General features: G+C 32.8%; 1 protein-coding gene across 2 annotated transcripts; it reads right to left on the reverse strand.

The window, feature by feature from the left end:
• Nucleotides 1-1536: 1536 nt before the first annotated feature.
• LOC105328648 (syntaxin) lies at nt 1537-25975 on the reverse strand. 2 transcript variants are annotated; one of them, XM_020067373.3, is made up of 10 exons: nt 25783-25975; nt 24889-24975; nt 13524-13623; nt 12753-12827; nt 12066-12139; nt 11206-11314; nt 10542-10615; nt 10178-10315; nt 9107-9217; nt 1537-1916 (listed from the first exon to the last, which is right to left on the reverse strand). In XM_020067373.3, exons 1-10 carry the CDS (start codon nt 25813-25815, stop codon nt 1842-1844), a joined length of 876 nt encoding a protein of 291 aa, XP_019922932.1. In that variant the 5' UTR covers nt 25816-25975; the 3' UTR covers nt 1537-1841. The 2 variants fall into 2 exon arrangements, with proteins under 2 accessions (XP_019922932.1, XP_011427919.1); XM_011429617.4 differs by lacking the exon at nt 1537-1916 and adding an exon at nt 7431-8177.
• Nucleotides 25976-26664: the final 689 nt, after the last annotated feature.

Consider the following 26664-nt stretch of genomic DNA (forward strand, 5'->3'; position numbering starts at 1 on the left):
ACATAAACTAAAGCATATTTTAGCATCAGAAAACCGTATATTTTTGGTTAAAAGTAAACTTTTTGTTAACAGAAATGTGTTTATCTTGTTTAATTTTATTGTCAACTTTATCAGAAAACTAAAACTACAAAAATATTTTAAATTAATTGTTGGGATAAGCAAAAACTATGGCATTTAGACAAACAAATGAAAGAAAAGTCAGAACAAGAGTTATTTCCCCTATCATCAATAAAATGTATAAAAAAGTGGAAATTAAGGATAAAATTAAGCTGTATAAATATCTTGAACTTAACAGTATTTCTAATTACATCCATGTGATTATATTCACATAAAATAGATAAAACTATCTTGCACAAATTTTAAGAGAACTCAGAGTTTTACAAAAAAAGTATGACATCACAGAACACTGGATCTACTTTAATTGTCCATATGCTTTTTATTTGATAACATAAAGCAGATGACTATAAAAGTATTGTTGATCAGGTGGGCGATGTGGCTCATGGGCCTCTTCTTTGAAATCTTAAGCGGATTCGAGTTGGTATTTGATAGGTACATTTTCTTTTTCAGTTCTTGCACTTTAAAAAGTCATATCGCCATCGGATATCACATTTGGCCGTTTGGTCCAAACATGTACTTAAAATTAGTGTATTGAGTGATTTCTGACTTGAGATTTCTGTTCGTATGCATGGTGCCTTGAAAAGCTTAAAATTACAAAGAATTCTTTCACGGTAGTTGTTTAGCCTTCTTTGATCGTTGCTTTATTCTGACGTCCCCCTCCTTCGCAAAATCAAAGTAGTGAAAGTACTGAATGGAGTTGATTTGTGTAAGCATTGCTCATTGACAGTTGATCCAGCTTGCCTAAAGAGATAGTGTCCGAAAACGGCGACTGTAAAAGTTTTTTTTAAATATATAAACAAAACTGTTCAATGTAGACACAATTGATTCCCCCCCCCCATCTCCCTAATTTTGGGGTATATCGAATCACCTGTGTACACAATGACCGCGTCCGATTTAATCAGGACATATCGCACACATGTGTTGCATGTATTTTTCGTTTATGCAAATCACTGGTTTTACAATGTCGGGGTTAGTTTAAAGAGACAAACATTAAATTATGAAAGGATTTTACACGTCGAATAACTTCTATTTTTTTTTTTTTGATAATTGCCAATTGCAAAAATGATATATCATTTTAATCTCAATCTGTTAGACGGTTACATGTTGATTGGTAATTATTACAATTAGATTCGTTTCGATTGTTATAAAGATTCATTGCAATGTTCATATGCATTTTTATTTTTTGATTGCTACTTTTTATCAATATAAATTGAATATGAGCAAAGATTTTAAAAAATCATTCTACAATTTACACACACGTTTTTTGACATTTCTGTTAAACAGACCCCAATACATATGTTATACAAAGTCCCCTATTGAACAAAGCTTGTCTATGAACTTCAATACGAATGATGAAGAAATAATAAATCTCAATATTTATATACTACAGAGAAAATGTACAATTCAAGCCTTTTTAAAAAAAAAAACCCACGTTATCCGTGTTAAATGAAAAAATGGTAAAACAGACATGTTAAGCCCTAACCTCAAAAGCAATAACTCTTCTTGGTCTTACTTATACCAAGGTCGGTACAATTTTACAGGAGTTGAGAAAAAAATTATTGAATGAATGCCTACTACAGTGATATAGAATATCAAGAATATCAAGTCTACTTATTCGCTAAAGATCATTATGATGTATCATGAAATAAGAAGGTGGTTGAGATGTTATATCTTGGGAGGATGTATCCCCGGGGGTGAGTCCATGGACGTTCGATCGCTCATCATCACAGGAAGCCACCTAGGAGACCCACCAGGATGATGATTAAAACCGCCAGGCAAATCATGATCATGATTTTCTTCTGCAAATAAAATAAAACATACGTGAATACATGTCAGGAATTTGCGTCGGCGTATCTGTTTATTGTAAATAGAAATACATTTTATAGCCGAGAAGCAGTTTAGTAACATTGTTAAGGAAGGAGTCTTCTCATTATCAAACATACTTCTATTACATAAAAAATATAGACAGTGAAAAGGCATAAAACGCAACGCGAATTCAATTTGTGTATTATTAGTTATTTCAGTCCCAATTATACACCAGATCCTCTTTTCCTCTTCGTATCCACCTATCTTTGAGTCCAGCTTGCCCCCCCCCCCCCTAAGTTTTGTATTTCACAGTTGTTTAATTATTCAGAGCAGACAAAATTTAAATTCAAATCGCTAATCAATCACAGCAGATGATACAACAATCAACAATAAAACAATCACACATTTGTCATAACAAATTATTGACTCTTGGCAGTGATGTACTCCTATTTTTGGGGATATATCTATTTACCTAGCTGGCTTCTTGAGTGTATGGCATAATGTAAGTAACAGAGTCACACTTTTCCTTTTTCTCAATCCTTTCTTCGCATATATCAAAGAAACTCGTTGGTTTTATGCTACATATATGGCAACTAACTAAAATGTTTCCTTCTATACCTAATCATAAGATAAGTAACCGGTGAATATTAATATTCAACACTCCCCGCATTTGAAATTGCAGAGGCCACCCTATGAGCGGAAATTTTAAATATAAAATAAATTATCTTTACTACTATATTAAATACTACTATAATTATAGACTCGAATTTTTGGGCTTTAATACCGAGAAATCGGAAGAGTACTGTCTTTTGTTTTTATACATTTTAAACATCATTGGTACTTGAAGATTACCAATTTGTTTTTATTTTTTGTTCCAATCAAGCTTCGCTAATTAATTATCAACGAAAATTCCTTTAAAAAATCCGAAAACCATCTGGATTTTTTGGATTTTACAATCTTAATCATGCGCATTACATTTACGCTAGATCATTTGTATTGATAAACTCAGATTTGTCGTCAAAGGTGTGTAAGTTCGTGAAAAAGTGTTGTATTCTTCACAATATGAATTAGATTTTTAGATGAAAGATATTTACAGTCTCAAAATTGTTTATTATGAATAATTTAACTGTTATGTTTAATGCAGCTTCATTAATTTTCTCTAAATCGTTTCGGAGCGTTTCTGCAATTTGTTGCTACATTACGGGTATATGGAGGCATTTTAACTGTGGCGATGGCCTGTCCCGAGACAAAGTTAGATTATTCTAACTATATAAGCAGGGTGTAGAGAAATTAATCATGTGTTAATAGGATTATTGTAGGCTTAAAGCTTGGTTATGTAAATGTCAACAATACGGTGTGTTAATGTATCTATTTCGTAAATGCAATGTCAACCCGTGCACGCACGGGTCAAAGTCTAGTATTAATTTAATATTATGCACCTTTTTATATAAACCCAACCTCTATTTGTTTAAATATATTTCTCAAATTAAGGAACTTAGCTTGGGCTGTTTACTAGATTTTTATCCGTGAAAAAATGCCTAAATATATTCATTGCTCAAACAACCAAAATACTAGCACTAGTCATCATTTAAACTCTCACATTCAAATCAAATAGCTCTAGTAAGGAAGGACCCTGGCAGTACTTTCAGTACTTCGATTTTATTGTAAACTACAAGTTACTGCATGTAATGGTTTTCCGGTATTGTTTTCCTTTGTGTTTCTACAGGAAAAGTGAAATTTAGGTACATGTATATATATGGCACACTAAATTTACAAAAATAAGTTAAACGTTGTTCACATTTGATAAATAAGGTACTAGTAACTAAAGTTTACGAACCGCTAACTATATTTAACGATTTGTTAACTATAGGTATTATCTAAACAATAATTAACGGTAAACTATCACTTACGGATTATAATTTTGGTTTATTTGTCTGCAAATAACGTTAAAAATAGATTTTGATGATAAATATAGATTTATATCTGTAAAATATTTTCTAAAGTTAATTTCTGAAGCATGGAAATCGTGTTTACAGATGTGAACTATAAATTAACGGCGTTAAATAAAGTTTCCCAGATGAGAAACATGGTGTATCGATTGTTAACTATTGTTTGCGAAAGCCAAACTATAGTCAACTATAATTTATTGTTAACTATAGTAACTACATTATTAAACGATTCGTAAACTACAATCTAAGTTTATCTGAGTTTAGTTTAATTATAACGTTTACGGTATATTTTGCTGATGAATATAGATTTACATCTGTATTCGTCAACAATCGTGAAACGATATTTATCAGATAATCTTTGTCTTGCAATCATAAATGGTTGTTTTCAGTGTTAATGATTGTTTTAGACTTCTGACACATAGATGTTCGCGTTAACTATGCTCTACAGGACACCGTTTCACAAAAGAGTCGCACATCTTAGGTAGTACGTAATTATGTAAAATATAGAATTACGTCGTCAACTAACCGCCCCAGACTATAGGCTAGAGCACACCAGTATTATCCACCCTAATGCCGGTCAGATGAGAAAAAACAAAGGATGACATCATGTATACGTAAGGAGTCACTGGACATGAGTATCACAATGTGAACAGGCATCCATTGCAGGCACGTAGCATCGGGGGGGGGGGGGGGGGGGGGGGGCAGGGGGGCCTGCCCCCCCCCCCCCATTTTTTCTCGCAGCAACTAAATTTTTTAAAATTTACATATAAAAAATTGAATTATCATTGAGTTGGCCCCCCACTGTTTTGGGAGCATGTAAAAAATTAATATGAAGATAAGGAAATGAGGACTGAAATTGAAGTTACATACTACGCCGGCTACCCCCCCCCCCATGGATTAGGATTTTGAAGATTTTGGGAAAGTCCTATTCCCTTTTTTTTTGTTTTTGTTTTTTGTTTTTTTTGCTTGTCAAGAATTTTTGGATGAGATGCCCCCCCCCCCACTTTCAAAAAACGATGCTACGTGCCTGCATTGGGGTGTACTGTTACATCTTACATTTTATATTGTGTATGATACAGTTGAACTTCGGTATCTCGAACACCGATATCTTGAATACAATAGATACAGTATGTCAAAGTGATTTGTATGTCCCAACCACTTATACTCTAAGTATTTTATCCTCGATATCTCGAACAATCGGATATCTCGAAGTTATAAAACAGTCCCATCTACACTCTGTCCCAAGATATCCTTGATTCACATTTTGCCTCATTACTCGATATTTATGAACACCTCAGAGCTCAAAGTTAAACGATGTTCATTCAAAAGTATGAAAAATATCCAAGATTTCTCAGTTGAAACGCCCTCTTCAGCATACCAGGCTTCAATACTCAGCTTAAAAATGTGATATCTACGGGGATTTTGTATTGCAGCAAGCTCAGATGAAAATGTAGAAAAATTGCGAGAGGTATTCCGAGTGACTTCCGAATAGAAAAAAGATGTAAACATTCCCCATTATAAATCTCCGTAAGAAATCCGTTTTCGTTCCTGTGAATTTTTTTAGTGAAAAATGATGTGGCGATGAAGATATCTTAGAAATTTTCCCTTTCGTCTATTTCAACTGCACTTCTTTCACAGGAAGGTATACTTTTATTAAAAATTGTCCAAATGTGCTGCATAAATATCTTGTGACAAACTACAGTCGTTTTACTGGTAACGAACCAGTATGCGGTTTCGTCGTGCATGCGACTATTATTATCGGAATTCCAAATGTTTTTATTTTTTGTTTAAATCACGTTTCTTTGTCCTTCTAAACTGTAGTATCAAACTTCCGAAAATATAAAGGATGAATTACGGAGACAGTAAATTCAACACCCCCTCCATTTTCCTAGTTTCGAATACGTTTTCCAGTATCGAATCAAGCGCCCTCTATCACTTCTGATCGAATATTTTGGGGCGGATTATTTTCAAAAATGCACTAGAGGTACATGTAAATAGACTTATTAATGAAGAAGGAAAAATAATTGTGGAAATATGTTATTTAAACAAATTTTTATCGTACCGTTTTCCCGTCAAATTGAAATGGACTTTAACAGTTTTCATTTTGAAATTATTATTATGAAATTGAATTTTCAAGAAAACACTTTATAATACATGTAGTAATTAATGATAAGTAGTTGCCATTTGCCTTTGTTTTGCCCGTATCTCTATCAATATATCCAGCCAAATAATACTTCTGTCGCAATGAACCGACACTAGGAAAACTACACGTGGTTCTATCTGAAGTCGTTATTTCATTCAAAGCTCAATTATTATTTGATATGATGCATAATTTTATTAAATGGATTATAATTACTAATTATCCACTAAAGAGGGTTAAATAACAAACTTATTTTTATAGTTAGGTTTAATTGTTTACACACTTCCGGCAGTTCATGTCTGGGTCACCTTTTTAATTTGTAAATAATACGGTAAATAATCGTGCAAATGTCAAACAACTCCACATACTGATAGAATATTTATTTTTGTATTATACACTGTAATTACCTATCTGGGATTTTTTAAAACCTTAACTTCGTTTTTCACCAATAATATTTCTGAAAATTATTCGATACTGGCAAATATTCGTTACCGGTAAAACGACTGTATAGTTTGAGATAATGAGGTTTGACTGTATTTGACAGCGAAATACGCTAAAAGCTTGATACACAACCATATGCAAAACATTTACGGTATCAAATTGTACAGGGATGACAATACCAGAGGGTCGTACCGAGCTGAAGTAATTCTTTAGTGTAGGACATCTTTTCTCAAAATTACAAGACATTTTTGTTTCAATATACATGTACATGTATAATGACGCCAATCGTGTTATGCAGACAAAATAAATTCTTTTTTAATAGGTACATGTATAAGAATGTGTACTTAAAAAAATGGCCACAACCATTGTTATCAAAATCTTACTTTGACCAACAGTGTCCCACTCTTGCACCAAAAAAAATCCCCATTTTTGGTGGTTAACATTTCATATACTAGTGTATCATAGCCATGAACTAACATTTGGTTTTCATAGATGACCAAGTTCAGGTATTGACAGATGTACAGAAGCACAGAAGGCGGATGCTGTTTCCTTCCTTACACTACAAATAAGGTTTGACATTGTGAGAATGCCCAGGGTTGGGATAATGAATTTCACAAGTTTCTATTCCCCTAAAAATGCTACATACCAAATTTGGTTGAGAATTGACTGATAGTTTGTAGGCTTGTATAATTGAATGAGGGAGAAAATTTGAGTGGAAAGAAACAATGAACTCTAACCTGTAATACTGTATACAGGGATATATTCACCCGTTTTAATTCCGCCCCTTTCGCCCTTTTTGTCAGTGGGCGAATTTAAGACTGAGCGAATTCCTCTGTCTCAACTAATTCTCTATAAACACAATTTTGTCTGAGCGAATTCAAGATATGGCAAAACCATTTTTTTTGTGAAGAAGTGAATAATAACAACATGGGGCGAAAATAACCCTATATACAATAAACAAATACAAGGGTAATCAATTCAGTTAATAAATATGTTTTATTTAAAGAGTTTCAATAAAAAAAATCATGGATAGAAGTTTGAAGATTTCACCAGAACTCACATACATACATTTAAATATAATATATTTAGACACAGCTGACTCTATAGTTCTACTCGCATATAAAGCACAAGTAGGAATGATTGAGGATTGAAAGTAGTCTATATTTAGAACAACACCGCTAATTTAGAATCTTGTCTGCTTCTTCATACTACAAAATGTCTCTAAATACAACAAAATTCTAAATCAGGAAGAAGACCATGCTACAGTACAAGTTCTTGCGTCAAAGTCTCTATCCGACAGAGAAATAAAATCAGACATCTACTTGGTGCAGTTTTTTGTGTTTTTTCAGCAATAAAATCACTACACAATTGTTCAGTTGATGAAAACCATTTAAAACTGCCTTGGATCGTTGCTTTGAACACAGTTTCACTAATTCATATTTTTTTTGTTGAACTTTTTTTTTTTATAGCATGTTGTGCGAAGGATATCACTGCCCGGTACACATTATTTGGTACACTAGAGTCATAGAAATGTCATGCAGTAAATTCTCCTCACGATTCGGTAATGATCCCCATTTGAATATTAAAAGTGTCCACATCAAAGTTTGTGTGCTGAACTTTTTGTTTTGTTCATATAACATGCAGCATTAACTCAGACTGGTAGCCAAAATAATTGCAATGACAGCGAGTAAGACTACAACACATATGATGATCATGATTAATTTCTGAAAAGAAAAAGAAAAGAACAAAATTAAAACAGTGCCGGGAAAGCACGAAAGTGACAAGTAATTTATTGTTGTACTAAACAAGTGCTCAAGGAACTATGCATGTCATCAAAAGATACTAACTGCATTAACTTAGAATTTGCCTAAAATCTACTTTTTTTAGAATGCATGTTTTCTAAAAATGTAAAGTATTCTCATCAACAAATTACAATATTTTCAAACATCATTCGTTGATTTAATGAAGTAAACCACTTTGGTCAAGTCAAGTCTTCATAAAGATTGTCATCTTATTCTTTAGAGAAAAAAGATAAAAATGCGAGTTCCTTACATAAACAATATCATTTTATATTTTTTTCTACTGTAAATTCCTTATTTTACGCGAGTACCAGGTACTTAATTCCGCGATGCCGTCGTTTAGTAAAAAATCGCGAGAATATTAAATCGCGAGCACCAATTGTTTTGTTATAATTTCATATGGCTCAAAACTGTCTTAAAAATAAAAGCAAGATTTTAAAATCCGCGAGGAATGCTTCTCGCGATTATAGGCAGATATTAATTCCTTGCATTAAATAAGGAATTTACAGTATCTTTTTTCTCTTTATGAATGACGAGCTGAAGTGGCATATCTAACTTTGAGTTCATGCAGGTTCCTCTTTTCAAAAATAATAACATAAATAATATACATCTCAAATCTAACACATTAAAATCATTGTATATGTACATTCAATCTTTGATGATCTCCTCTCTCCTGAAAACTCAGGAAAGGGGAAATAACTAATGACAGTACATATAATTAAAGCAAAAAAAAAAAAAAATCTATGAAATAAACGAGAGATTGCTTTGTGTGTAGCATAAACCATGAATACATATCCATATATATGTGTGAGAACAATTAACTAATGGCTGCCTCTCTCTGACTTACGACTTACCCGCCTAGCTTTACTCTGGTACTTGACTGCTTTCTTGGTGTCACTTTTTGCCGTCTCTATATAGTCCACCGCCTGTTCTACGTTGTATTCTATTCGGTCGATCATTTCTCCCTGTAAAACATAACCACATTGGTCAAAAAATATTAATAAACGTGTATACTGTGGAATCAATTCTATTTGCGGGGGTCAATGTTTGTGGGTAGCTAAAATTTTTCCTCTTTTGTGGGGATATAATTTTGTTGGTGGTGTAATCTGGATAATTTTAATAAATATTCAACAAATGATTGAGTAAAGGTTCGTGGGGATATAAATTTGTGGGCAAGGGTAACCTATGAAAGCCACGAACATTGGTCAGCCACAAACAATAGTGAATCCATAGCATGCCACAACCACTATTTACTGACTAATAAAAGAGCAATATTTTCCTCCTTTTAATGTCTCATCATTAATCATTGTTGTCTGTCAAATTACAGACACTTTTACACCTTAATTGAAACATTTACCAGGCATATAGCATTTGAGAGGGAGTGGGGTGGGGGTGGAATTGTGGTGCCTGGCCTCCATTTGAAGAAAAAAATATTGTTATTTTATCTTTCTATTAAACTATAAGAGTACATGTACAAGCAAATAGGACCAATCTACTTTTTGTCACGCCCTTCCACTTAAAAAAACAATCCCGTTTACATGCATTGTGCCAGTTTAGATGCATTGTGTCTGTTTAGATGCAGTGCATTGCAATGCATCTGTTGGTCATGGAGAGAAAGTAACAGTATGCTAGATATTGAGTCTGCAATTGTTGATAATACACTGAAAGTATGATGCCTTGTTTCGTTCTCTGTCATTGGTTCAAGTTTGTTTTTACATTCCATTCCTGAATGCTGTTTCCACATATTATATGTCAAGTCGATGGTTTTGTATTTATGTGATGGAGGAATATGAGTTGGGGGGGGGGGGGGGGGGGCGGGGGGGGGGGCAAGAGGTTTGTTTTCAACAACAGCTGTTTTTATGCTGTTTTTATACTGAGAGCCATGGTATTCTAATCCATCAGTGATATGTGGGGAAATTCCTTACCTGCTGTTCTACTAACATGGCCATATCCATAAACATATCGTGTAGCTCTCTTATACTAGTCTCCAATTTTATAATGTCATTATGTCTAGCTTCAATATCTGCTAAAGTTTGTTTTGCTGCTTGAGTTTCCATAATGATCTGAAATACAGTAGAATATCATTCATATTGTATGAGAAATTCTTGAAAAAAAATTATGCAGAAAAAATTATCAATTTTATGAAAGCATTTTTAGATATTTTTAAATCATCTTCAATATTCATAACAGTTATTAGGTTAGGTGATAGATATCTAATTGTTAATCATGAATTTGTTTCTCTTATGAACATATAATGGTTCATAAGTACCATAGTCAAGCTGCACCTACCCCTTGCGTAAATATTGCTGGATTTCCCGATTCTAACATATCTTCTAATTCATCATTAGTTGTAGTTCTTCCAGCTGTAATTAAACAAGATATAGGTTACAGGTATGCAATTACACCCAAGAATAAAAATTTTCAATGATTCTTAATAGTCTCCCCTTGAAAAAGGATGTACCGGTAGTCGTTTATTTTAACAAATAACAAATCCCCATTTTCTAAAAATGATTGGAATTTATCCAGTGGTTCTGAAGAAGAAGTAAAAAATGTGTAAGTTTTACAGACAGACAGAAACTGGACAAAAAAGTGATCAAAAAAGTCAATTTTGGCTTTTGGCCAAGATGAACTAAAAATCTTCAATCATTTTAACATCTATATCTCAAATATTGATGTCTTAAACTCCAAAAATAAGTCAGTGATTTGGAAGTCTCAACCCATGTTTTGGTTTTTTTTATTCAAATTAAGAACCTAAATAATCTGAATCCTCAGATATATAAAAAGATTTTTCTTAATAATAGGGGTGACAACATTTTGCACTACTATGTGGAAAAACATATGGAAAAAATCTTTTTTCAAATAAAAATTCCTGCGACTGAAGAAGATAATAAGCTGATTGAAGGGAAGCCCTGACGAATGCAGATTGTGTGGAGAGTATGAAGTAAAACCTTACTGATTTCCAGTTGCCGCTGGATTCTGCCTTTACACCGCTCCCGATAGTCAATTTGACAAGCATTGTAGTCATTCATTACCTCCACAAATTTACGGGAAAGTGTTGCATGCTATAAAAAATGTAAAAAAAAAAAACATCAATCACAACCTCGCAGAACTCGCTGGTAATGAGAGAATAAAAATAAAAAAGAAGATCACACCTAGTCCTGTTGTGAAACTCTCTCTTCTTATCAAAGGAAACAAGAAACAACTGACAATCATGGAAAGAAAAGTAGTGATTAGGTTTCTGTAGAATACAAATCACCAAAGAAAAACATATAATTACATATACATGATTATTTTCATGACAACGCCATTATTGCCACACACCAAAGTTTTGCTGCACTTTTATTGTTAATGTTTGTTTGTGTACCAATCCAGAATTTTAGGTTTGGTTAAGTTTTATTTATTTCACACTGAATTTTAAGGAATTGAGTTGGGTTCATTTTTGTCAACTGGTTGAAATAGCTAACAGATATTTTTTGAAAAAATGGTCAGATGAAAAGTATGATCTAACAATAGATCACATGAATTCAATAAAAAACTCAAAACCGAAGAATTTTTATTCAAAATAAAACCCAACAGAGTGCACCCAAGATGGACATAAGCCCTAATATTTTTATAAATGTAGATAACAAATTTCTCCTTCATTAGTGTCTTCAGTTCGAAAGTGTGTGTCAAATATGTGTAGTATCTGCACTTCAGTCTACATCATTGTAAGTTGTATTGAGAAAAATCCCACCCACCATAACCATATCAGATTAAAAACTCATATAAAATTGAACCTTGAACCTGAATTACTGGCAAGAGATAGCTACTTACTTGTGTTTTTCGTATCCTTAAATCCGCTGACGTTTTATTTGAATGTTCTTCTTTTTCAATATTTTGTTCAATATCTAAAAAATGGATTGAAAAGAAAAAATTAAAAAGTATGTCATTATGAAATGGCATAAATTCATACTGCAAAATCCTTTATTCAGGCTTACATTTTGCAACATGTGCCAATTTACACACAATCTGCAAATTTAACATTTTTTATTTTTATTTTTTTTTTACAATTTTTGAAGACAAATGTTTAATCATGTCTTATTTGATACTTCTGGGGTTTCCTACTGATCGATTATTTTGTTATCAATCAAAATTTTCAGCTACATTGAAAATACAGAATGCGTGGACTGACTTCAGACGCATAAAAAAGGTGAAGTATGGTAGTTCCCATATAAGGTAGAAAAGGTTTTTCCTACATTGAAACGTACCAATCAACAATAAGGATAATTTATGTTATTTTATTAATCTAATATAAATATTTTTTTAAGAAATTAAATATGAACAGTAAACTGCCTTCTTCGGTGGTTCATACAGGATATGAAGGTAGCAATCAATTTTTGCAGAAAAATTAACTGAAATAAGTTATTCATTTTGTCTGCAAGGTTGGCTATATTCACAGGATGGACGACAAAAGAGGGCCTTATTTGTTTAATGGAGACTCATAACAACACTCCAATGTACCTTTTAACCTGGCACGGACTTTATTTGCAGTTTTCTTGATGTCTGTCATCAACTCCTCCAATTCTTCCTTTGTTTCTGAAAAATACAACACACATACAGGCTTGCATCAGCAAGGAGCACTGCAACACTGAAACGTCAGTAGCCAAACAATACAATCATTGAAAAACATTTAGCATAAGGATTTTTAGTCAAATAGTCTTCAGTGAAAAGTCATAATGGATTCTGTAAGGATGTGAATAGTTGTAATAAAAGTACAGTGACTGAGGTAATGCCATTAACATTGTATACTGAATTAAAGTGAACTCTTGCTTTTTTATTGCCCAATGATATAAACACAATTTTGTTTCAACTTAAATCTACCTCAAGTTTATTAAGACCGATAGTCAAGGTAGTTTTATAATGTGTTCCTTAACTAATTGTCTCCTTTATAGAATACATATATTGGTATAAGGCATACTGGCTTCTGTTTAATCCTTCTCAATGTGTTCATGCTTGTATATCATTTGATAAAATGCTTCTTAACTTAAATTTGAACTGCCCCCCTCCCCCTTCCACTCCCCCCAGTTTGGAACCTCTTCAGAACTGACAGAAGCGTTTTTATCTTAATTTTATCCATTGCATTATAAAATCATTCATTCAGTGGTTAACCATATTAATATTTTGCCTGGCAATACAAAATTGACATAATTTCTCAATAAAAAAAAAAAGAATATAATTTGTTTGTAACAATTAAGTAAGCTTGGTTCTGATTGGCTAACAAGGACCTCTTACTGTCGTCAGGTTGCGGAGCTGCCAGGATAGCACCGTGTTTTTTCTTGACTTCGTCCACATTGAAGGCTATTTTGTCTATCATCCCCCGAATCTCTTCCACCTGGAAGAAGAGATATACATTAGACAATTTCAGGGAATTTCTACAATTTTTAGGTGCAATTCTGGTACATACACTTATGTCATGATGCTTTTTGTAGAAATATAAAAAAAAACTTGATAATTACATGACATTTAGTCAGGCACAATAAAACTCCCACTATTTCAAACATATTGCATGTAGGTAAAAGGCTGTATATGTCAAAACCAGACACTGCTCGTAATATTATAGGCAGATAATATAGCATTATTACTTGACTAATACATATACTGGTCAAAAGTGTTTTATGCCTGCATAAAAGGATTTTATTGGACACATGTCAGTGCATTCCTCAACATATTCAACCAATTTTGGTGCTGATACAATACTGCTCTTTTTTACACTGTAACATTATTAATATTTCTTGCATTTTATTGGCGGTATAAAAAAAAAATTGGTTATGATTCCATAATGCTAAAAAAAAATTGTGATCCAAGAAATTTACACTGCATGAAGCTATTAGCTGCCTCAGCAGCCAGAATCTGACATGCCCGACACCCCTTCAATTTGTTGCCATATCGCCCGTAAAGATATCAAAGGGTTGCTACCATTTTGTACCAAACTGTTATATACACCATAAAAATCACAGCAACATTCCTCTTTGTTCCTCTTCTTCTCAATCATCTATTTTTATTGTACTTAAATCAATAAAATGTAGAGTAACTCTTTTTTCAAAAATTAAGTTTCAATCTGTCTGAGTGTTAAGATATGATTGATGAGCTTTTTGCTTATTCAAAGTGTCTGTGATGAGGAGAGTTGTTCCCAAATTACCTAGGACATTACATTATACATGTAACAAATGACATATACAGTGCCGGTACATGAGTTATTAATTTATTATCACTCAGAATTAGCTCTTTACAATCAGTCATTTTGGCTGATTGTAAATGGGAAGTGCGTTTTTTTTTAGTGTCGGTAAGTTGTACGTTACATGCAGCTTAAAGCATTGTCAATCTATCGATCTACTTATAATAGAACTTCCTTGTTAAAACAATATTATATCACAATTATTCACTAATATCAAAAAATGAGGAAATTATCAATAATATAAGATACATAAATTGAAACACTTATACTTTAGAGTTTTTACTGTGTATTCTACAAGCAAACCAGGCATGCTTTCTATCCACTACAGGCTTTGACTGTACAAAGTTGACTAACGCAATGTGAATAAATTTGCAAGTGATGCAAATGTAAAACCAGCAGTGTTTTATCACATCCTTATTTTAACAAGGCAATTAATTGATTTTCACCTATAAAATGTATGGAAAAAAAGAGCACTGCCAATTAAGAAGGGAAGGAGAATTTAACTACACGACAATTACACAGATAAATCAGCGAGGGGTCTCTTAGAGGTGTATTCATTATGCTGATAATATGGTAATGAAATTGCTTGATCACTGCAGCAGTATTTGAATTTGTTGAACAATCAATCTTGATTTGTGTCTTAGTAACTTATTTAAATTAACATATAATATAAAGAAAGAGTGAAGTCAATGTTATAGGAAAGGTCAAGGTCAACAAATTAGAATATGGTTGATTAGCTCCCATCTATATGGATCTTTGAAGTTGTATGGGAAAACCTAGTAAAGTGTATTAAAAACAAAATATTTAAGTGAAAGTCATTAGGAAGGTCAGGGTCAGAAAATTATGATACATTTCAATTGCTCCCATTTATACAAGTGACTTTAAAGTTTGATGAAATCATCTTAACTAGTAAACAATAGGCTAAACACAGAGTAAGAATGATGGACAGAAGACAGGATGGAAGACAGAAGGACTCAAGATGGACATGACTTCAGTTTGTCATAGATACTAGCTGTAGACAAGGCAATATTCGCCCTTTTCGCCTTGTTGTCTGCTGGCAAATTAAAGACTGGGCAAATTTAATACAAATTTTGAAAAAATGTGTTAATTAGGAAGAGTATCTATTTCTAACTGTGTCTGGGAAAATTCAAGATGGAGCGAAAGGTTGGCAAGTGTAGAAGGGCAAATACTAAAATCATGGGGCCAAAAAAATCCTAAAAAATATGATCTTGATTTCATGTGTTGTTATCTTGTGTGTGCAGCTAATTATTGTGTGTAAACTGGGAAGTAAAAAATATTACATGTTTTGGATTGAATAACTTTTCATTACTGAAACTACATGTTGAAGATATCATTTGGAAAGCATGAAGTTAATGCCATTTCTATTTCAATGTAACAGCCAGGCTTGGGGCAAATTACATTGTAAAGTAATGCATTGCATTACCATTACTTCATGAATTTGGGCATTAAATTACCATTACCATTACTTTATTTTCTTGAAGTAATGCATTACATTAGCATTACTTGAGTAAAGTAATGCATTACCATTACCATTACTTTGTGAAAAGTCAAAAATATGTCTTAGAAAAGTAAAGCTAAATAGTTTTTGTAAATGTTTCAAATATAAAACACTCTTTAACATCTCTACAGGTTCATGTTGGGTATCAGGTTCAAATTTCATGACTTAAACATTGTACAAGATACATTCTTTATTTGCTCAATATATAATCATAATTATGGTATAACGCTGTGGTTATTAAAAGCTAAATAGAGATGTTTCCCCAGATTATACAAATGTTGACATTTAATTGTATTAATTTTAATATGAACAGAGGGGTTTTTACAGTAATATTTCCTTATATATTTTAACCGGATTTCTTAATACTGAGGATACTTTAAGACAAAAGATTGCTCTTGCACTTTATGATCATCAAAGTTTCAAAGGGTTCATCTTTCAAATGCATCCTGTAAGGTTTGAAAAAATTCCCAGCTAAACTTAATAAACGTTCCGCAGAAACAGTTGAAGCTGGGACTGAAAGATTGTTTGGCAATCTTTATCTTATCATATATTAAGTGGAATAATAGAAAAAATACATTAATCTTGTATTTTCTATCAGTCCAAACTAATATTCTTAACATACAACAGAGAGAGAGAGAGAGAGAGAGAGAGAGAGAGAGAGAGAGAGAGAGAGAGAATTTTCAAATAGGTTATAATATTGGAAGTGATTTTGATTTCATCATGGATGGACAGTGCATTCATGTTGTTTTTAAAGGTGCATGTCTGTCCACTATTCTATTGGAACATAACATGGCCAAGGGACGGGGATTGGGGTGTTTAGCACTTCTTAAAACAATAGATTGTTTCTAAGAGGTAGTGTATCCTAGTAGGTAGTGTAATCCTGGGGGCATAGTGTGTTGTTGACAAATTCTTTTTTGAAGTGCAAACTAATGGAGTAAATTTTTAGAATGGTTTCTTAGTCTTAATAACAACACTCTTAAAAAGGTTATTAAATTGTGTTGTTATATCTATTAATATTAAAAATTTAAAAATTAATTTTTCAAATCTTTTTTTTAATACATGTTATACATGTTCAACTAAAACATTTTTTCTCTCAAGAATTATTTTTCTCTTCTTTAAAATAATTTTAATTAAATACAATTTCAGTTATTCATTTATTCATCACATTTTTTTTAAGTGAACATGCATAAATAAGCATAGTAATGCAAAGTAATGCCATGTATTGCCAGCATTACACTAGATTTTGGAAAGTAATGCATTACATTACCATTACTTGTAATGCTAAATTTGTGGCATTACACATTACTAGCATTACATTGAAAACATGTAATGCATTGCAATGCATTACCATTACGTTTAGCATTACCCCAAGCCTGGTAACAGCTCTGAAAGTTCAAACAAACTATATGTTAAAGTGCAACATAAAAAGAAACTTTAAAAATGTGATATTAAAGACCTCTTAAATATGCAAAAAAAAACAACAACCCAAACCCCCCCCCCCCCCCCAGAGATTTCGAAATCATATTAAAAGATTATTACATACACATGATATAATACATGTATTGCAATTGCAGGTTCAAGTTTGTTCAAACTGTGTTCCCTAGAGGCAAAACTAAACCCAGCGTTCCTTGCACTGAAAGGTGTGTTACAAGTAAAGCAGCCTCAAATATCAATCTGTTTATCGTTCAATTGTGTTATTACAATATCTATAAAAGGTTAATGACACTGCAACCGTCTAAAATAGATTGTCAACGGTAAGCATACAAGAAGCTATCCTGAGGTATAAAGGTATGAATATAACACAACAAGCGTGGAGCTGACTTTTTTGTTGTTACTGAACAATAGACACAGATCAATGGCAAGCGCAGCTTTCAACAGTCAGATGGTTAATGTTTGTACAGAGAGAGAGAAGCCCGGCACCCAGTTCAAAATAAAAGTCACCTTGCCGCTGGACCGGTAAAAGTCTGAAACACAAAAAGTGGCTAGGTAACGCCTCTACTTCTCAGGATGTTTACTTCGCAATGCAACATTGGTCAATGGGAGGGTTGGAGTCATTGTGTTAATTTTCTCAGAGAGACTTTTTTAAAAATAAATTTTATGTTCTAAGAATTTTTTTGTAAAAATTTTTTATTTACTTTGAATATGTCTACTTTGAAAGGAGATAAATTCTGCTGGTGTGAATAGGCAAAAGTCTTAAACTTTCTACATAATTGGTTTATAGAGAAATGTATTTGATACTGTAATAACCATAGAATTAACTTTGTACAGCCTAAGAAATACCAGCAATGAAGCAAATACTAAGAACTCCTAAAAACTAGCATTGTACACCATATTTCTCTTTCATCACCCACCTAATTCTTTTCATCCTACCAAGTCAAGGGTTTCTGATATGCTCCAAGTAGTGGAGTACTTCCTAACCCTTTGATTTAGGAAGATGAATTCATCTATTCTTTGTATAACTTCAAAATAGTTTGAATTATGACACGGTTTAGGCCTGATCTGTATGAATTTGCATCAGCATTGTTACATTCATCTAATGTATGCAGAGATATTTTAAGTTGGGAGAAACATTATTTTTAGATGTGAGCAGTCATGTTCAAGTTCATGTTCAATGTACACTATATCTGTTTGAAGATATGTCCTTTCTGTAGGTATAAAGACAATCCCATATATAATCTATAATGTGCCCTAAATATTTTAAATACATATTTCTATTCGCATTGCTGTACTTATGGTTGCAAAACTAGCACTAAACCAGAAAGGATAATTTATTGATTTAATATACTTTATAAAACTAGAGATTTTTGTTAATTTTTTTCAAAACAAGAATTTTACTTTGACCTATGCACATTAGTGACATTTAACGTGGAACTATTTAACTTTGGACAGCATAAGATACCAACAGTGAAGCAAATACTGTCTGGAAAAAAGTTATCTGTATGCATGAATGCACATTGCAAAAAAATAAAATCAATTGTCAATGTGATTTAATTACTATGAAAACTTTCTCATAAATATCTTATTGGTATTATCATCCATATTAAAGTAAATACCTCCACCTCATACAAGAACTATTTAACCAGTGTTATCTTCATAACAAAAAAATCAAACATTAAAAAATAATCCACTCATTTCATTCAAAATCTGTTAGTTGTAAAATGATTCTCAAACTTCCACTAAGCATGTACATTTACCTTAAACCTCTTAGCAAGGAAGCAAATATACTTATACATATAGGTAGGAAATATTTGTTATAAATAGAATGTTTGAACAAACTTGATTTAACATTCTATTATCAAAAACTGTGTGCCTTCAATGAGAAAGAAAAAGGATGGGTATGAGAAATCAAACTATCTTCCTCGTAAGATAAATTAACATCACTTGACTAATTTTCTGAAATATATGTTTCACCAAGACACAATAAGTAGTAAGTTGAGTAGTAAGTGGAGAGAGAGAGAGAGAGAGAGAGAGAGAGAGAGATATTTTATGTGAATAACTACACCCCTAATTAGTGTTTCACCAAGACACAAGTAGTAAGTTGAGTAGTAAGAGAGAGAGAGAGAGAGAGAGAGAGAGAGAGAGAGAGAGAGAGAGAGAGAGAGAGAGAGAGAGAGAGAGAGAGAGAGATTTTATGTGAATAACTACACCCCTAATTAGTGTAAGTAAAGAAAGAATTGCATTGTCCTTCTTGATAAATGTACTGATCAAAGATCTGAACTTTGGTCCCAGTGGGTAGGTTTGCTTTGGGAGGAAGTCAATAACGTAAAACTGTGTTTACATACAGTGTAGGCAAATGCCGATTACCCCAGCATTTAAATCAAACCACTGTATAAATAAAGACCCAACTGTCACGAAAGCAGCTCTATTTGATTGGCTGAAAGCGAGTGTCTGTGATTGAAGCCGCTGTTGTACCAAACTCTGTGTTAGACTGATGCAAGAAAAGATACTTCTTTGAAACGGCTACATAATAAAGATACATTATTTATATTTATTGATCGGCCCGCTCCAATCAATAGCAGACTGGGGGAAGCTGGTGTTCCAACCAACCATAAATAAAACGCACTGAAAAATCAATTTCTCTGACATTGCATCCCAGAATAGTAGGCTACAATTTCATTGGAATTTGTTCATGAATCAACACATTTTACTACACGGCTTGTTTTGGCATGGCCTCCTATTATTAACTGACAAAATATAATACATTGCATACGCTTGCAAAAGATAGGGCAGAAATGAAAGTGTGGAAAGTGTCCATGCACTTTCAGTGACTTCCAACTGTAGAGCCGTCGACTTGTACGAAATGGTTCAATAAAATCTCAAGGGACGACGAGAGACATCCCGTCCACCTAAACTGGTGTACATATCATTAAACTCTCTGTTTGCAGTATTAAGGGTAATTAAGTTTTCAGTTTCCAGAGAAAGACCTGGAAAATCTCAAAGCCCAACAGTAAATGATAGGATTCAATGGTAGTAATAGTATAAAAATCGTCACAGATTTAGACAAATGCTTGTTTCATAGGGGACACTCCTACACAGAAACACGCCAACACTGAAGGATGCTGACAGCTGAAATTGGCCTAGTTTTTAACAAGAATAGCTCTAAAATGCAATCAATATTTTAGAATATGTCAAAACCGGGAGGGAGGCAAAGTATAGTTATTAAATATGTACTGGTAGTTACGAGGAAATCTTTTGGATTAGCTTTTCTCCTTTAAATTTAGAATTCACTCACTGGAAACAGATTCAATGAATGGAGAAAACTGTAGATTTGGCTTGTTTTGTGTGAAAAGCTAAGATAAGCTGTTATTAATGAATGAAAAATGTAGACTGCAGGGAAATGGAATAAAGTTAACATGCATGATATAAAACAGATATTATATAAATGATTTTTGAGGTTTCTGACAAAATTTTTTTTTTACCTTTCATCTAAAAAATAATTATTTGGCATTTGGCTGATAAAGAGCAAGATTTGAAAGTGGAGTAACAACTAAACAAGAAGGACAACTCTTCACGTGAAAAAAAAATTAGTTGATGCATGAATCTGTAATGATGTGTCAGACAATGTGTATTGATTTTTAACTCCTAAAACAATCCGAAAACTTTCATTCAGGGAAACAGGGCCTACACACCAGTAGCAGATAGCCCTCGCATACCGCTGCTAGTTTAATTGCAAAATTGTTACAACCACAGGAAACTCATGACAGTGCATAGTTTTAATCCCTGTCTCTTGATAAATCAATAGTGCTATGCCATATGCAACTATTTCCTATAGGTATTACTGAAACTTCTGGGAAATCCTATTGTACGACTGACTTTGGCTGCTGATTGAGGAACTCCATACTGTCTGATAGAATCTTTACTTTGCTTTTTGCTGTAAACCTCGCCTTGTTTCATCTCTCTCTCTCTCTCTCTCTCTCTCTCTCTCTCCCTCTCTCTCTCTCTCTCTCTCTCTCTCTCTCTCTCTCTCTCTGTGTTTGCTTTTTCCCATGATGGTTTTAGACCACTATCATTCTGTGTTCACAGAGACTGGGCCGTGCTGTATTAATTGGTTAAGTGCACACATAGCTATAAATGGCAATTCCAGTAACATTACCAAATATGCCTATTTGTATGGATTTTTTTTCTTTTTGTCTCCTCTCTCTCTTCCCTTGATCATGACAGTGCCACCAGTAGCTTTTCATGGTGTTTATACAGGAATATTGTGTTTATTTGCTGATAGCAATGAAAGTTGATATCTGCTTTACTCCCATTCAGTATCTCCATTCTACTTCTTTGCAGCTACATGTAGCTCTTACAGATATTACTGAAACATGCAATGCCTTGTGATCATGCAGCCATATGCAGCAACGCTTTAGATTAAGGAGGCTTAATGGTCAACAAATTACTCATCACACCTACCCTAAAAAAAATCTGATTTTAAGGTACCTCACTACACCCAGACTTTTACTTTTTAAGATACTACGTCGCAAGATGGCGATTTAAATGTTTTGTTAAATTGTTTATATCTTTCAATTCGGTTGTATATCGTCGTAGCTAAGTGGTTAAAGTATTGGTCTTCCGAACAGCAGATCATGACTTCGAATCCGACTGGAGCTTTTGTTCATGTCTACGGAATTAAATTTTCGAAAATGTAATTTTTCATCCAAAATTGCACATTTTTGGGCCTATTTGACTTAAATACTTTTTATCCATTATGATATCTATCATAATCAAGTAATTTTCTGCTGTTTTGAGAAAATATTTCAAGGTGTAGTGAGCCACCTTAAAGCTATTAAACTTGTTGTTTAAAAATTTAAATACTGGTATTTCCCAATATCTTTTTACAGAGCTCTACTTCTCAAGAAGATTATATTTATAGTATAGTCTATAACTTGCTGCAAACATCCTGCCCTCATCATCAATAATCCACAAAAATGCAACTCTTAAATTTTAAACAATTACTAGCTGTGTTTTTTCATTCCTTTTTTTTTTTTTTTTTTCCAACTTTCCTCTTAAAAAGAGCCATATTGAACTAGTAACCAATCTAACAAAAGAAAAAAGGATCAGTTTAGTTTTAATCTTCTGCAATGACCTTGAACTTTATCATTCATTGACCTATAATAATATTACCATGCAATTAATGAGTATAATGTATACACTGAATGTATATACTGGTATGTGGACATGGTGGAAGAAAAAAAGAGTTCAGAGAAATTCACCTCTTATCGTTTACCTTGGGTCTACCGTCTAGCTTTCATATCTTTGACTGTTAAATGTAGGTCAATATACACCCATGTAGATGCTTAAAATACCTAAATGTGACATCATAACCAAAACAGAAAAAAGAACTCCTGAAGCTTGCAATGAACAGTGTACTAGAATTTTTGGAAGCAAAAAAAAAATACCTAGCTTTACTTCATTGATAAGCACTGATTTACAGAGAAATTCTAACCTTCAGGCTTGAACTTGTTTTGTTGTTGTTGGTTTTGTTGTTGTTTTTTTTAACCGTAGTTTGTTTGGTTTCAGATTCTACAACTCATTTAATATCAAATCTTTTAATAAAACTTGAAATTTTGATCGAAAAGAACTATATATGATAAGAGTTAAATTTGGCCCCCATAATTCGCCATTTTTTAAGTGTTTCGGGTACAATAAAATGTTAACTTATTTTTTAGAAGAGTTGATATAAAATATATTTTTCATTTATTTATTTGATTTATGTGCACTCACTGTCAGTATATGACGTCAGAAGTGACGCCATTTCTATAATTCAATCAAAATCGGCCAAAAATTGACATTTTTCTTACCTATTTACGTCTGGATAATATAGAGCGCATGCTTGAACAAGGAAAAATTCTCTGATTAAAATATTTTATTTGTTCAAGAATGCGCTCTAAGTTTTCGGAAGGAAAAACTGCTTGAAAACAAGCTGTTTTACGCTAAAAATGCAAAAATGGCGGGAAAAGGTTGTCTTTACAATGTCATATTTCTAAATTGTGGGCACTTGAACCAAAATGAATATTATGTAAACACATCACATACGTATCTGTACTAAGAAAACAAAGAATGATAGTAAAATGATGATGTTCATTTTAGGGGGCCATTTTAGGCCCTTATCATATATAGTCCTTTTCAGCACTTGATACCCATATATTCAAAAAGGCAGCTTACACAACATCTTCAACTAAATTTGCCATGCAGACCAGTATCAAAAGAACATATTATAGAAAAAATCCAGAAAGAGAATTAATCTCCACTCAGTGAACAGAAGGCAGAAACACTGATAAACACTGATAAACAGATAGATGAGCAGACAACAATGACAAAATCCCATCTGGTAGTTAACTTACTCCAATATACAAGCCATGCACTTAGAGATATGTGTGAATTTAGGCTATTTCTGTACAAATGAAGACAGAATCTGATGCAATAACTTGGAGCATTGGAGTAATATTGTACAGCGACTTACTGGAACTTTAACCAATAAATAATATTTGCTTCGTATAAAACTAAGGTCACAAATTTTTGCGAAAGCACTGCAGAAGCATATTTGTTTATATTAAGTGTATACAATCTGCAACTCAATTCAAAGAATGAGACAATCAGACGATCAGCATTAATGTCTTTTTCTTGTTCTGTCCTTCTTAAAAGCAAAATCCAGGTGGCAAATCTTTTGCCTTTCTAGTCAATTATATATGTTTCGGAGTCTAGTCTTCATCCTTGTATTATATCAATAATTTAAATACACACACAGTCTGGACAGAAAACGAGACTATTAGATAGTCCCTGGGGAACCGAGGAGTCTTATGATGAAATTATTTGAATATTGACAAAAGACGTGAGGGGGGGGGGGGGGATACCATCCAGGATTCATATACTATAATATGATGGTGAAAAGGTGTTTTCCAGTCATGATTAAAAATAAATAGTCCAAAAATGAGGAAGCTAATGTGCTACTGAATCATCTTTTACATTTTCGTCCATTTGTATTTGCACTGATTTCATTATTAAAAATGTTTTAATGCATTTTTAAAGTGTATATTATTTTAAATCTGCGATACAATTCATATTTAAAAGGGCACCTGTCAAGAGTGTTAAATGGAATAACCACATTAAAAATAAATGACATATTGTATCCATTTTCACAAAGGAGATCAATACAAGTAATACTTATGATATTTTTTTTCTTCATGATCACTGATTTAGAAAAGTTGTCATAATCTCATACCAGTGTCAAATCATGACTGATGCAACAAATGTAGCAACAATAAAGTTATTACGGTAATCAACTGTAGCTATTAATGTTTCAAACACACAGGATCAGATGTGTATCGCCTTCACCTGTGCAACATGTTGCACTTTCCTGCTGCCTCTAATGATTGTCACATGCATCTCTGTTATTATGGTGTCTGACAGATTCTCACCTGTTCAAAAAACATGTCCATAAAACCACCAGGCTGGACCATGCTGACTGTGTGGACGTCATCTTGTTCTTCATTGTCACTTTGAGCCTATTAAATCAGACAATGCAAATTTTATTTATAAATATTGAATAAACATCATTAGTCTTAAAAAAGTGCATGAAAATTGGTGAAAAGAATTGATTTCTCATATCTACTATCCAATTTTCGCTGTAATTGTACACACAACATACATTGTTGAAGTTCCAACCTTTCCAATCAATAAAGTGCTTTAAAATTGTTTAAATATCAATGGCTGGCTAAACAGTAACACAATTATATATACATATGATTTAGTAGTCGTTAAACATGAATGGTCCGCTTTTAAATTCACATGAATGATTTATAAATGAAATTTTACTATCATGTGTATTAGTAATTACAGTAAATGACAATCTGTACATGCATTGCTGTACACTATATGACCGTGTAAACAAATTGACATGTGGTGCAGCATAGTGTCAATATTCTATTTATATCTGTTCAATTAGTAATATGTTATTAACACTGTTCAATGAGGAGGGGCTTTCGCCTTGAGTTCACATTTGTAAAAAAAAACCCTGAAATTATTCAATTTTGAAGAATAATCAAATTTGTTGTATTATTGATAGCTACCGCAAAACATTCTGAAGAAGTTGAAAGAAAGGGGCGTTTACCATTCGCTTTACCGATAGACCTGTCACAAACAACTTTATAAATACAATCTAAAAATAAAATTAAACTAAGAATGAGAAAATAACAGTAAATTTACTATGATAGCGAGTGATCGATCGACAACCGGACCTCGAGTCATAAAATAAATATTTCAATGAACTCCATTCTATAGTGGCTGTATCAGCAACAAAAATGTAAACCTACCGCTTTGAGAGCTGCTAAGCGATCTTTCGTCATATCTCAGTCGCAAGATCAACTAAACAATATCCTTTTCTGACTTCATAAATGTTAGCCACTTCTTCCTTTTTCACACAACGGCAGAGACTTTTGATAAATCATTAGCAATCAATACAATTTTAATTTTCGTATATCTTGTACTGAGTCAGGCCGCTAGGTTGCGCATGAAAATCTAATTTCCGGGCTCCTTCGGCATCGGGTAAAAGTAGGACACAATGGACCGCGTTCTCCGTTAATCTCCCCCTATATAAACTAGCTTTGAAAATGATCCGAGTTTTAATGCTTTATGTTATTTAATCCATCTGAAATATATTCATACACTAAAATATACTAAAATAGCAAAGATTTTTACCAATTTACTGTATATTTGATAAAAACCTTACTTTTTCAAAGATAACGTTAATTAATAATATGTTTCCAAAATCACTTCTAGGCCAATTTTAAAATGATTAAATTGATCAGTATTAATATGCATGGTATTCATACACTAAAATAGCAAAGATTTTTAACAAGTTACTGTTTATTTGATAAAAATCTAACTTTTTAAAAATTGATATTAATTTAAGATTCATGCTTCTAAGGCATAAAATTGAAATACATTTTTATTAATCCAGTTTTGATATATGGTGATAACAATTTAAAATAGGATTTTTAAAAATCTTTCTTGAGTTCAAATAATTGTAATTTTCACATAAGTACAGAATTTCCCCCCAGCTAATATATCTGATAATCTTCGTAATATTTGTCCATTTCAGGTAGGAATCCTGAACGCTGTTCTAGATCTTTTTTTTTTCAAAGTGATGTTCACTGAAATCCTTATTTAAAAAGTGAAAACTTAATATGCAAACA

The sequence above is a fragment of the Magallana gigas genome, chromosome 3 (assembly GCF_963853765.1).
Source record: "Magallana gigas chromosome 3, xbMagGiga1.1, whole genome shotgun sequence".
Taxonomy (NCBI): domain Eukaryota; kingdom Metazoa; phylum Mollusca; class Bivalvia; order Ostreida; family Ostreidae; genus Magallana; species Magallana gigas.

Bases quoted from the DNA above. Each gene is read 5' to 3' on its own strand.
- LOC105328648 (XM_011429617.4), bottom strand. From the start codon at position 25,815: ATGACGAAAGATCGCTTAGCAGCTCTCAAAGCG. The intron at 12,140-12,752 runs GTACATTGGAGT...TCCATTTTTTAG, and splicing joins AGTCCGTGCCAGGTTAAAAG to ATATTGAACAAAATATTGAA. The intron at 8,178-9,106 runs GTAAGTCGTAAG...TTTTCTTTTCAG, and splicing joins ACCAGAGTAAAGCTAGGCGG to AAATTAATCATGATCATCAT.